The 13,087-nt window shown below is 50.9% G+C and overlaps 2 protein-coding genes across 3 annotated transcripts; one reads left to right on the top strand and one right to left on the bottom strand.

Annotated features, from left to right (window-relative positions):
* Positions 1–600: 600 nt before the first annotated feature.
* TSPAN1 (tetraspanin 1) lies at positions 601–12,081 on the bottom strand. 2 transcript variants are annotated; one of them, XM_010363037.2, is made up of 9 exons: positions 11,760–12,081; positions 6,286–6,417; positions 5,777–5,841; positions 2,146–2,352; positions 1,875–1,949; positions 1,660–1,758; positions 1,431–1,583; positions 1,240–1,323; positions 601–1,076 (listed from the first exon to the last, which is right to left on the bottom strand). In XM_010363037.2, exons 3-9 carry the CDS (start codon positions 5,831–5,833, stop codon positions 1,029–1,031), a joined length of 723 nt encoding a protein of 240 aa, XP_010361339.1. In that variant the 5' UTR covers positions 5,834–5,841; positions 6,286–6,417; positions 11,760–12,081; the 3' UTR covers positions 601–1,028. The 2 variants fall into 2 exon arrangements, with proteins under 2 accessions (XP_010361339.1, XP_030797671.1); XM_030941811.1 differs by lacking the exon at positions 11,760–12,081 and adding an exon at positions 6,709–6,723.
* Positions 10,696–11,679, top strand: P3R3URF (PIK3R3 upstream reading frame). Its single transcript, XM_030941812.1, has 2 exons — positions 10,696–10,950; positions 11,536–11,679. Exons 1-2 carry the CDS (start codon positions 10,707–10,709, stop codon positions 11,577–11,579), a joined length of 288 nt encoding a protein of 95 aa, XP_030797672.1. The 5' UTR covers positions 10,696–10,706; the 3' UTR covers positions 11,580–11,679.
* Positions 12,082–13,087: the final 1,006 nt, after the last annotated feature.

Raw genomic sequence — 13,087 nt, 5'->3', positions numbered from 1 at the left:
GGCTGCAGTGAGCCGAGATCACACCATTGCACTCCAGCCTGGGCAACAAGAGCGAAACTCTCTCAAAAAAAAAAAAAAAAGAAGAAGAAGAAGAGGAAGTCTGAAGAACACCAGGTAGGCCAGCAGAAAATAAAACATGAAGTTCTTGCTGAGATCCCAGAAGCAGGGACAGATGTGGGGTTTTGCCTGAATGGGAAGGGTAGGCAGCCTGGACCCTAGGAAGGGGGCTCCTGAAGGGCTTCCCAGCACCTGAGGAGTGACCCTTTCCCACTGACCTGGTAAGAATTCGGCACAAACTTGTTATTTTCATAGCTTTCCAGTCCAGTGCCCCCACCCAGGAGGGGGTAGTTTCAGTCCAAAGTTCTCCCCATTATAAGGAGGCAGACTGGCCTAACCCAACTCTACTTCTTCATGCCCTCTCAGCCATTCCTCTTAGGTTCCCTCCCAGGCCTGGAACCCAAATGAAGGGGAGAAATAACCACTTCTGACCCCCAACCCCACCCTACTTCCCTCCTTTCCAGGGCCTTCTGAGTTGGCAGCTCCTCAGGAATCTGAAGCCAGTTTAGGCCCCTCTCCCCAAGGATACATGAAGAGTCCAACTGGCAACATTGTAACTGGTTTATGCATTTTGAAGTGCTTTCTACATATCCGCCCAGAGGCTCTGCTGATTTCACTTATGCCCAGGCTATAAAATGCTTTCCTCTCATCCCCCAGTAGAGCACTGGGATCACCACTAGGCCTAGGGGGCGTTTCAAGGGTTTAATAGACTGGGGGAATGGGCAACAGAACTGGCTACCTTAGAGGCTCTGGAATGCCCCTCACCCACCCACCTGCCAATGAAAGGAAAGTCAGGCACCGCCTAAAAGGAGTGGTCCCTATCTAGCCCCAAGTCTGGAGCAGAAAGGGCAGGTCCACTCTGGCCCAAGTGACATTGTTAGATCCTGACATTTCCCCCATCACTGCTTCTTGCCAGGGTGCCTCTTCACAGTTCCCACGTGACAGCAGTAGTGGCAGAAGCAGAAGTGTACTTATTGTAGATTGCAGTACAGATACATGGACACAATCATGGCAGCCAGCTGGAGAGGGAGGAACAGGGAGAGATGAGGGGATATGATAGGTGATCCCACAGACACCCTACCTGAGGCCCAATTAGGTCTGTTTCCTCCAGAGAGGCCTCAGATGGGTGAGCAGCCCTGGTCTCGTGCCCATATCCCAGTCCCAGCCTCCTCATCTGCTTACCTCGAGGCCCCCAATTCCAGCTGCCACACCACCCACGGTGACTGCATTAGTTCGGATGTCATACAAAAGCTGTTGGAAACAACCCTTCAGGAAGAGAAAAGAGCATTTATAGTTGGCAGCTGCCCTACTCCCATCCCTGTTTGCCACTCCGAGGCCATGAAAACTCCCCACCCACTCGTGCCAGCCCACACCTCTACTTTCTGGTCGTCAGCCTTTTCCTTGGTGCAGGTTTCATTGGCTGTGTTGGTGACGTTATTGCAACAGAATGGGGGAAAGGCATTGTTCTCTCTGACGTAGGGCGAGTCCTCAAAATCCGTGTAGTTGGTGAAGCCACAGCACTTGAGCTGGAGACAAGATGAGGGTGGAGGTGGGGCCTTGCTTCTTCCTCTCCACCCCAAAACCTCCCCCAGCCAACCTCACCTCTGTCATGGTGGTGTTCCACACTTGAGTGAAGTCTTTCTGGGAACCATAGTCTTTTTTGATGGCAGGCACTACCAGCAACGTCAGGAAGTGCTCAGCCTGGGTGAAGCAGGCCAGTGTTTAGGGGTTGGTACAGAAGGTGGCCATTCACAGGCCACAGCCCACTCCCAGGGTTTTGCCCAATTTTCTTCCCTTCCTCCATCCCAGTGTCTCACCATCGTGGTGTACACCAAGGCGACCACAGCAGCTGCAACCTCAGCAATGAAGATGAGGAGGAGGATGAAGAAGAACTGAGTGGGGAACAGGGATCTGGATTTTAGGGAGAGACAGTCCCTCGAGCCCTCCTTGCCCTAATCCACCCCCCGGAAAAGTGAAACAGAGGCCTTAGCCTAGGGGAGTCCAAAGCAGGGTTTGGGAACCCCAGGGCCTGGTGTCAAGGGCAAGGGGACTCTTGGTCATGGGCCTGTGGAGCTGGGTTTGACACACCGTCATGAGGGCACACTTGCTCTCAGTCTGAGCACCATAGCAGCCCAGGAAACCAAGAGCAAAGACCACAGCGCCGGCTGCGATGAGGAAGTAGCCCACGTTGACAAACTGCATGGCACTGGACGACAGCGGCCCGAAGATCTTCAGAAAGGATGCCCCATCGATTGATACCCAGATGCCCACTGCCAACAGGGCCGCACCACACAGCTGGGGAGAGAGAGGTCAGGCAGGCCTTAAACAGTGCTGACAAGTAGCTTACTACCACACAGTTGAGTAAGAAGGATGGGAGCCGAGAAACTTCCCTCTTTATTGACTAGGGAGTCTAAAACCTCATCCTGTAAGGAGGGGAACATCCTCTAGAGCCAGAAAAATGGGAGCTGGGATGTGCATAGCTAGGATCAGGCTGCACACCTGGGCAGATATAAAGGCGATCAGGGGTTCTAGAAATATCTGCAGGGTGGGGGAGGGGCAAACCTTTCCCTTACTGCTGCCAGGGTCCTGCCACATAGCTAGGATTGAAAATAGGCAGATGAGGCCGGGCGCGGTGGCTCAAGCCTGTAATCCCAGCACTTTGGGAGGCCGAGACAGGCGGATCATGAGGTCAGGAGATCGAGACCATCCTGGCTAACACAGTGAAACCCCGTCTCTACTAAAAAATACAAAAAAAAAAAAAAAAACTAGCCGGGCGAGGTGGTGGGCGCCTGTAGTCCCAGCTACTCGTGAGGCTGAGGCAGGAGAATGGCGTAAACCCGGGGGGCGGACCTTGCAGTGAGCTGAGATCTGGCCACTGCACTCCAGCCTGGGCGACAGAGCGAGACTCCGTCTCAAAAAAAAAAAAAAAAGAAAAAAAAAAGAAAATAGGCAGATGAGGTCCCAGCCTCCTATTTCCTTTCTGGGTGATGGGTGCCTAGAACATCTCTGTCCTCTGATAGGTGGAGACGGGGCGGTAGAAGAACAGGCTCAACGGTCACCATAGTAATAGAGGCAGGGCTGAGGTTCCACCTGCTGGCAACCTTGGAGAGGGAGGAGTTTGAGAAGGTTCACCCACCTGAGGCCCCATTTGGCTCCCCTCTAGAATCCAACTTCAGGCCTCATCCAGCAAGACCTTCTTGCCTCACAAGAGGAAAGTGAGGCACTAGTGGGAATACAGCCAGTTTCTCTTAAAGGCTGTCTAACTCAACTCCAAACCTCTGCCGGAATCCTGAGGCCCAGATTGAGGAGGGCCCTGTGCAGTTGCCACACATCTTAGAGCAAAGCCTCCCAGCCCAGGGCTTCAGTGGATGAATCAGCCTGACACCACCTTGGTGCCTAGTCCTCACTTGCCAGGAAAGTGAGACTAGAACGGGAAGTGAGGTGGCGGATTGTGGCTGGATTCCAGGCATGTTTGCCCAAGGACAGAAAGCTGGCCTTCTAGCCTGCAGGGTCAAATTTCAAGGAGCTGGAGGTCTGCCCTATCCTGCTCTGCCCAGCCTGGCAAGGTCTGGGTAAGAGAGGCCAGAAATCAAACCGGATTTGCCTTTAACCCTCTCAGGGCAGAGCCTCTGCTGTCCAAATCCCTGGAATCCTATTGCCTCCTCCAGATACATGGATAAAGACTAGTTCAGGACTGGCGCAGTGGCTCATGCCTGTAATCCCAGCACTTTGGGAGGCCGAGGTGGGAGAATCACTTGAGCCCAGGAGTTCGAGACAAGCCTGGGCAACATAGTGAGACCGCCTCTACAAAAACTTTTTTTTTTTTTTCTTTTAGCTGAGTATGGTGGCACACTCCTGTAGTCCTAGATACTCAGGAGGCTGAGTGAGGTAGGAGAATCCCTTGAGCCCAGGAGGTTGAGGCTGCAGTAAGCCAGAAGCATGCCACTGCACTCCAGCCTGGGTAACAGAGCAAGATCCTGTCTCAAAGAAACAACAACAACAACAACAGCAAAAAAAAAGTTCCCTGCAGCCAAAGGAAGCCCAAGGCACAGACCACATCAGAACTAGAGAATCTACCCATGCTTCTAAACTAATCAATATGTATCTAAACCCTGCCGCCCAGACTGGAGTACAGCGGTGTGATCTTGGCTCACTGCAGCCTCCATCTCCTGGGTTCAAGTGATTGTCCTTCCTTAGCCTCCCGAGTAGCTGGGATTACAGGCATGCACCACCACATTTTTGTATTTTTAGTAGAGACGTGGTTTCACCATATTGGCCAGGCTGGTCTCAAACTCCTGAGCTCAACTAATCTGCCCACCTCAGCTTCCCAGAGTGCTGGGATTACAGTCGTGAGCACCCAGCCCACTTCCTCACTTTTACTTACGCTAACCTACTCTAATGTGGCTCGGGTCTCTGGTGACATACTGTGCTAAATCCAGTGAACATTTCACGGGCCATATTCTCTTTGACCTCTCTGATAGCTTGCTCTCCTTGTTTTCCTCTCCCCTCCCACTGCTCCTTCTCCATCTCCTTCACGGTGTTTTTTTGTTTTTGTTTTTGTTTTTGTTTTGCTTATCCCTAATAAATTGGGTTTCCCAGAGTTCACTTTCCAAGTGTTCTCATCCACTCCCATGGCTTCAGTGGCTACCTGTGTGCACATGATTTTCAAATACCCATGGCCAGCTCCAATCTGAGCTGCACCTCCACTGGGTACACAGCTGCCAGTGGGACATCCTCTCCCACAAACGGGGCCCCACCCCCTGCCATCTGGGTTGCTCATGCCAGAGATATGGGAGTCATCTCCAAGACCTCTGTCTCCCTTGCCCCTTCTTCTACCCCTCAGCCATCATCCTAGAGTTTTGTCCTTTGTCCACTTTGTCCGTTTCTCCCTATCTCCACCACCATCTCCAGGATTTATGCCTTCAGCTTCTCAAACATGCCCTATGCAATCTGTTTCCGGTTTTCTGAATGATATCGAGTTTCATTACTTCGGGCCCTTTATGCAAGCTTTACAACTCCCCCACCAAGCGCAATATCCCAGCTTCAGCTATTTCCTCCAGGAAGTATTCTCCAACCAGGCTGAGTTCAGGCTCCTATAACCTCTGTCCTAAGCCCAAACACACTGTGTTATTATCATCTGCCTATCTGGCTTATTGGAGCTGAGCTCCTTCAGGGCAGAGAAAGGCTTTGCTTACCTGCCACCCCAGCACCCATCATGGTATCCTAGACAATGAATGTTTGTCAAATGAATAAGGGCTGCTTGAGGTAGACCCTTTGCTCTGATGAGATGTAGGCCCTCCCACCTTTCAGCTCCCCATCATACAGAAGAATTTCCTCTGTACTGAATTTCCTTCTGTGCTAGGTGAACTTGGGTGGAGCCCTTCTATTTTCTGGGCCTCCAGTGCCTATAAAGGGGGGAGAATCATTCCTGGTAGCTTACTCTGCCCTGCCTGAAGCCTGGGCTAAAGCTTTGTGGGAGAGAGGGGTTGCCCTGAGCTTCTCCATCCCCTTTTTCATACACACCCCTGTATGGCAACCTGGCTGCTGCTGGGACTAGGAATCAGCAGCATTTGGGGAGACCTCTGCATCCCACTCATATGGGGACACTTGCAGGACAAAGCCTGGGCATAGCAGTCTCCCATTCCCCAGCATAGTCTCTGCTCAGCTTGTGACCTGCTCCTGTGGGCAGCCCCGAAGAGTCCACAATGTCCATACTTACAAAGATGAGCAAATTGAAGAGGATCATAATGGTCTTAATGAAGCTGAAGCACTGCATCGTGGCTCCTGGGAAGCAGACATGTGCGAGTTAGGGCCTTGTTTCCCCTGGCCCCACCTGGGCTGGCCCTGGCTTCAGATATTCAGCCAGATATGCCAGACCCCAGGATCCTGAACCCATATCTCACCAAGCTTCTCCTGTACCTGGTCTGACACCACGGACCTTTTCCCAGTTTCTATCCTAACACCCTTACCCCACTATACTACCCAGGACCTCCACCCACACCTGACACTCTGAGATCCTAACACCCCAGGTTCCTCCACCTGCACACCCAGCCTGACTCCCACGCTGCAGGTCACTCCATGCCCTTTCCTGGCACCTGTATATCCTGTGCTCCTCCCCACATTAACCCCAGACCCTCTCAGAACCCTCACTAGAGCCCCTCCAGCTCCCCAAACCTGTTTCCAGATTGATATTTCTTCACAGGATAATCTCTATCCCTATCCCATTACCTGTTCAGGGCTCTTAGCAGCGAGTTCTGAAAGAGGGAACTGCTGAGGCTCACAAAGGACAGAACAGCTCCAGGGAGTTGCCACTGAGTGGTCAGGCAGAGGGACGCCTGGCTCTCACACACCACTGCTCACCTGCAGGAAGGGTAGGCGCTTTAAAGCCTCCTTCTGCCCGCCTGCTGGCCCCACCCATGGCCAGTTAGCCTCAACTTGCCCCTGCTGCCCCCTGCTGCCTGGAGACCGATCCCCACAACCACCGCCTCAGCAGGCCTCTGCCTGGCAACACCAGGCCTGGGCAACGCCCCTCCTGATCTCAAGAAGCAGCCCAGGGCTGGGGTAAGTGACTCCCCAGAATGTCTGTGTGCCCTCCACCACAACAGTGCAATGTGCTTCTTACCCTGCACCTGCTGATACACTCATACATACCCTCTGTGCTCATGCTCACGTGTACACGCATCTGCCCATGCTGCCATCCATATGTTCACACAGCAAGCACCCAGTTACATACATAAACATGTACTAGTATTCCTGAATGCACTTGAGTGTGCGTGTGTGTGTGCATGCGCACACACGCACACTAAACTCTTTGTGGACTGACTCCCAGCAACTAACAAACAACAGAATAATATCTGACGTATGTACTTACGTATCTCTCTCTCTCTCTGTCATACACACACACACACACACACTCCCTCTCTCTCTCACTTTCAAGGAAATGACCAAGATTTGGCAGCTTCTGCTCTCTCCTCCGAGTAGCAAATAGTTCCTAATCCTCTTCGCTCCATAAAACCTCACATTCCCCATTTTCCCCTCCCTTTATCTTTGCATCTCCTCTCCCTCCCCATCTTTTTACACCCCTTCCCTTTCTGCCAGTAGGTGGCACCATGGTCCCATGAAGGAGCCACCCCCAGTTCCAAGGCTCCGTGGTCCCATCTTTATCATTCCTAGTGGGGCTGCCTGACGGCTTCCTGCTCCAGCACTCCTGATGTAGAGGTGCGGGGAAAAGTCCTGACTTCCGGGTCATTCAGACCAGGTACTGGAATCCTGGCTCCGTCGCTTAGGAACTGTGTGACCCTGGGGACTTTTCTTAGACTTGGTTTTAAACTTCTGTTTGCTGGTCTTCTGTGTAACAATAGGTATGGGCTTTTCAAGTGAGATTTTCTTCCTGCTCTGGAAGGAAGGGACAGTAGGGAATGAGCACAGAGCAAGAAGGCCAAAGTGGAGAGAGTCACAGGCAGTGCGGCTACGAGATGGAGGAAATTGAATTTTTTTTTTTTTTTTTGAGACAGAGTCTTGCTCTGTTGCTCAGGTTGGAGTGTAGTGGCACCATCACAGCTCACTGCAGCCTTAACCTCCTGAGCTCCAATGATCCTCAGCCTCCCAAGTAGCCGGGACTACAGGTATTTGCCACAACATCCAGTGATTTTTTTTTTTTTTAAACAGACTGGGTCTTGCTATGCTGTCCAGGCTGGTCTTGAACTGGGCCCAATTGATCCTCTTACCTCAGCCTCCTAAAGTGATGGGATTACAGGCATCAGCCACTGTGCCCAGCTGAGGAAGTGGATTTCTAAGTTTGTTTTGTTTTTACAGTGGAAGGAGGCAGCTGAAGAGACAGAAGAGAGAGGGGCTAATAGTATTACAGACTACACTAATAATACTGATCATATTTTAAATGTCTTGCATATATTAAGGCTTTTTTTCCTCTTCACAACCATCTCATGAGATAGACTTTCTTATCTCCATTTTTAAATATGGGGAAACAGAAGCACCAAAGGGTCAGGTACTTGCCATGATCACACGGGTTGTAAGTGGCAGAGCCAGGATTCAATCCCAGTTAGTCTGGCACCAGAGTCTACATCTTAACCACCAAGCAGACTCTCTACACTGATGGAATCTCTAAGGAGGCAGGCAAGGCTGGTTTCCATAAAGAGCAAGGGAAGAGGCCTTGGTCTGACCTGCGGAAGAGGAGGAGCAGGGGCAGGTGGGTTTGTAGTTACAGTTGCTAGAAGCTGATGGAAGCAAGGTCATATTCTAAGCCTGAGGATAGCAAGAGTAGAGGCTGGAGAAGGGGATGGGGGAAAGATGAGGTTTGTAAGGGTGGTACTAAGGGTCCTACAGAGTCCTGCAGGAACAGAAAGGAGGGTGAAGCTGGGAAGGGGGCCTTTGAGGAGCAGAGTAACAGGGAAAGGAAGAAGGGACTGAGGAGTGGAAGGAGGAGAAAGTCTATCTTTTTTTTTTTTTTTTTTTTTGACGGAGTCTCACTCTGTTGCCCAGGCTGGAATCCAGTGGCACAATCTTGGCTCACTGCAACCTCCACCTCCCAGTTTCAAGCGATTCTCCTGCCTCAGTCTCCTGAGTAGCTGGGATTACAGATGCACACCGCCACGCCCGGCTAATTTTTGTATTTTTAGTAGAGACAGGGTTTCACCATGTTGGCCAGGCCAGTCTGGAGCTCCTGACCTCAAGTGATCCACCCACCTCAGGCTCCCAAAGTGCTGGAATTACAGGCATGAGCCACCGCACCTGGCAGCTTTCTCTTTCATTCTCAGGAAGAATCGGGACCAGATTACATTCATCTATGGCCCTGGTGCTCAGCACATATGAAGTTGTTAGTGAACATTTTCTGAATGAATGAGTACAGAATAATGAGAGTTAAGTGCTCTGGGTTTTGGATCTTGATCATCATGGATTTGCTTCCTGCCTGCCTCTAATTGTGAGACTTCACCTCACTGAGCCTCGGTTTCCTTATACAGTGGGTCCTCATTATTCACAGATGCCATACCTATGAATTTGCCTGCTTATGAAATTTATTTGTCATTCCCAAACCAACACTTGTGGTACTTTTGCAGTCATGAATGGACATGAGCAGAAAGGCAAAACGTTTCAGCCTTCCAACACACATATTTCCAGCTGAGGCCTGTTGAACAATAGGACTCTCCGTCTTCTTATTTCAGCTTTCATAGATAAACAGATGTGCTTTTTGATGGTCTATTTAGTGCCGCATATTCTCACATTTTTTGGTGTTTTTTGTTGGTGATTTTACTGTCTAAAATGGTCCCCAGTTGCAGTGCTGAAGTACTCTCTAGTGTTTCTAAGTGCAAGAAGGCTGTGATGTGCCTTATAGGGGACATATGTGCTTTAGATAAGTTTCATTCAGGTACAAGTTATAATGCTGTTGGCTGTGAGTTCAATGTCAGTGACTTAGCTATATATATATATATATATATTTTTTTTTTTTTTTGAGACAGAGCTTCACTCTTGTTGCCCAGGCTGGAGTGCAATGGTGCAATCTGGGCTCACTGCAATCTCCACCTCCTGGGTTCAAGCTATTCTCCTGCCTCAGCCTCCCAAGTAGCTAGAACTACAGGCACCCGCCACTACACCCAGCTAATTTTTGTATTTTTAGTAGAGACGGGGTTTTGCCATGTTGACCAGGCTGGTCTTGAATTCCTGTCCTCAGGTGATCCGCCCACCTCGGCCTCCCAAAGTGCTGGGATTACAGGCATAAGCCACCATGCCCAGCCAACAATGTGTATTAAATAAGGTGTCTCCACACATAAAATCAGGTTATATATATAGATCAGTTGACAAAAATATTGTGACCAGAGGGTTTCAGGAACCTAACCTCGCATTTACCCTTTGTTCAGTATTTAGTGTTCGTGGTGACTTTGTAGAACATTACTGGCCGGGCGCGGTGGCTCAAGCCTGTAATCCCAGCACTTTGGGAGGCCGAGGCGGGCGAATCACAAGGTCAGGAGATCAAGACCATCCTGGCTAACATGGTGAAACCCCGTCTCTACTAAAAAATACAAAAAACTAGCTGGGCGAGGTGGCGGGCGCCTGTAGTCCCAGCTACTCGGGAGGCTGAGGCAGGAGAATGGCGTAAACCCGGGAGGTGGAGCTTGCAGTGAGCTGAGATCTGGCCACTGCACTCCAGCTTGGGTGACAGAGCGAGACTCCATCTCAAACAACAACAACAACAACAACAACAACAACATTACTGGGAATAATGAGAATCAACTGTATATAAATACGTACAATGGTGGCATATTCTTAAAAGTAGCTGTGAGGTTAAATGAGATAACGTTGGTAAAGTGCTTAGCACAGTGTGTGGCATATAGTAAGGGCTCAAAAAACATTGTTAATATTGTTACTATATGGATAAGTGAGAAAGTGAGGAAGTGAGTTCCCCCTCTAGAGCCTCTTTCTCAGGGGGCCAAAGTGAGGCTGTCTGGGTGTTGGGCTGACTTTTAGGCCAGACCCAATAGAGAAGATTGTGAAGGAGCCTGACCCATGAGGAGGGGTCAGGGCCCATGACTTGTAATAAAGGGCCCTGCCCTTATGCAGACTTTATATGTCATAGAGGCCTCAGCTACCCTGGCCACCAGCATCCCCCACGCACAGTGCAGAAGCTCCCTGTGCCCATGGGGCCATCTCGGCTTGTCCATGGCCCTCGGCCCCAGGGCATGCGTTCCCCCCACCGCAGGCCAGGTATGGGCTGGCCCAGGCCCCGGTTTCCCAGGATGTTCAAGTGTAGCCGCAGAAGATACCAGCAGGGTGTCCAAGGTCGAACTGCCAGCAGGGCAGCCACCAATCCTGCCACCATGGCCACGGGTATCAACAACACCCACACTGACACCACCATAGTGTGGATCTTCCCACCTCAAGGTTAGCCAGGGGGCCTGTGAGCCAGGGTGGGGTTTTAAAAAACAGAGCCACTAGGCTGGGCGCGGTGGCTCACGCCTGCAATCCCGGCACTTTGGGAGGCTGAGGAGGGCGAATCACAAGGTCAGGAGATCGAGACTATCCTGGCTAACACAGTGAAATCCCATCTCTACTAAAAATACAAAACAACTTAGCCGAGTGTGGTGGCACGCGCCTGTAGTCCCAGCTACTTGGGAGGCTGAGGCAGGAGAATCGCTTGAACCCGGGAGGCGGAGGTTGCAACGAGTCAAGATCGCACCACTGCACTCCAGCCTGGGCAACAGAGTGAGACTCTGTCTCAAAAAACAAACAAAAAAACCCAGAGCCACTGAAGATTTCCCTACCTGGTTCTGTTTAGGTACTCCAAAGGATGATCTCTGTGAAATACCACCCCTACATGTATGGTGGACTCCTGATGGCAGGCTGGCAGCCTTAATGGAGGATGGATTGGCTGGAAGCAGAGGGTTTGGGAAGGGGCTGAATCCAAGGGGCAGGGAACTTCCAGAACTGCTGCCTTCCTCACACTCTTCCCTCCCTTCCTCTCCTCAGTTCTCAGACATCTCAGGCAACCTGGGATTTTTCTGATCCTCTAGAAGTGCCCAGAAGCTAGCACAGAAGCCTGGCTTGCCCTGGACCTACATCTCCTAGGGGCCGTGTGGGTGATGAACAACAAATACAATCATTCTGCTCAAACTGCCTTATTCCTCACGCACGGAGGTGTTAACCAGCTGACTATGCAGGGTGTAAGGGGAGGGTTAGGGCTGAATACTTACAGGGAAATGCTTCAGTGACCACAGCAGGGATCATAGTTAAGACAGTAGGAGGACAGGACAAGGTCAGCAACATAGTCCATCTTTGGTCTCAGCTCTTGATCTGCCCCATGAAGTAGGGGCTCTCTTGCCTCACGCTCCTAACTGCACAGGGAGAAGGGTCTCTGTAAACATCTTAGAAGGTATTGGGAGGCACAGATCAGAGAGAGCTAGGATGGAAGACTGAACCCTGAGAGTACACAAGTATGAGGTGGATGTGAGGTGGTTGCGCCTCTGTGTGCCTGTGATGGTCAGCGTGGAGGTGGAGCTGCTGCTGTGTGTGTCTGAGGCCGGGAGAATGGGAGTATAAGCAGATGTGGCTGAATGTGCCTTTGTGATTGAATGTGCCTCTGTGACTGACTGTGAGTGTCAAGGAGTGTTTGTGAGGGTATGGTTGTGCCGGAGAGGACATCAGCCCTGGTAAGAAAAATGAAGGTCAGGAGGGGGATGGGGAACAGCCTAAAGGAGGAGAATATGGAGAAGGGTGAGATTCTGAGAAAGGCATACTACCTTCAGCCCTTCAACCATTCTCTGAGGTCAGTGTTTTCCAGAACTGGCAGCTGAGCTGGGGTGCTTAGGGGTGGGGCAAGACTGAGTTTGAGCCCAGAAAGTAGGGAGGGTGTTAAGCTCTCTGGCCTGGGGATTTTCCATTTGGATTTCTGAGTGTGTGCTCATGTGTCACTGGCTGTAACCGGGTTTCTGTGGGATTGTGTCTTAGTAGCTGGGAACATTGTGTGGGATGCTGTCTCTAATATGTTGCATTATGCATGGGTTAATGTGTGTCGCACCAGTCCGAGATCTGGCTCCATTTCCAGGCCTACCTTCCCAGGGGGTTAGGGAAGGGAGTGAACCCTGAGACTTTCGGTGGCCTGGCGCCCTGGGGTTCAGGAAGTCTGGCTAATGTCCTTTCCTGCCTGTGAAGGGAAAGTGAATTGTGCCTATGTCTGTCTACCCCAACTCTTGCCAGAGACTGGGACCCTGAGGGGGGTTGAGGTAGAAAATTCACTGACACACCATGCCCAGACAGTGCGGGGGCTCCTCAGGGTATGGGATGAGGATTGCTGGACATCAGACAAACCTAGAAGGTGCTTGGGCCATGCTCAAGGGCCAAAGAGGGGCCATACATATAAAGATAATTGACACAGTTCACAAACACATGCAGACATGTAAATATAAGTGAACTCATAGACACACACTGCAACAAACACACACATGCATGCAAGCACATACTATAAGTAGATATACACAGACACAAATGCATAGATCCCCACACGATATATGTAACAACACAT

The sequence above is a fragment of the Rhinopithecus roxellana genome, chromosome 12 (genome assembly GCF_007565055.1).
Source record: "Rhinopithecus roxellana isolate Shanxi Qingling chromosome 12, ASM756505v1, whole genome shotgun sequence".
Taxonomy (NCBI): domain Eukaryota; kingdom Metazoa; phylum Chordata; class Mammalia; order Primates; family Cercopithecidae; genus Rhinopithecus; species Rhinopithecus roxellana.
The sequence above is the reverse complement of the archived record's forward strand: the minus strand, read 5'-3'. Positions and strand labels throughout refer to the sequence as shown.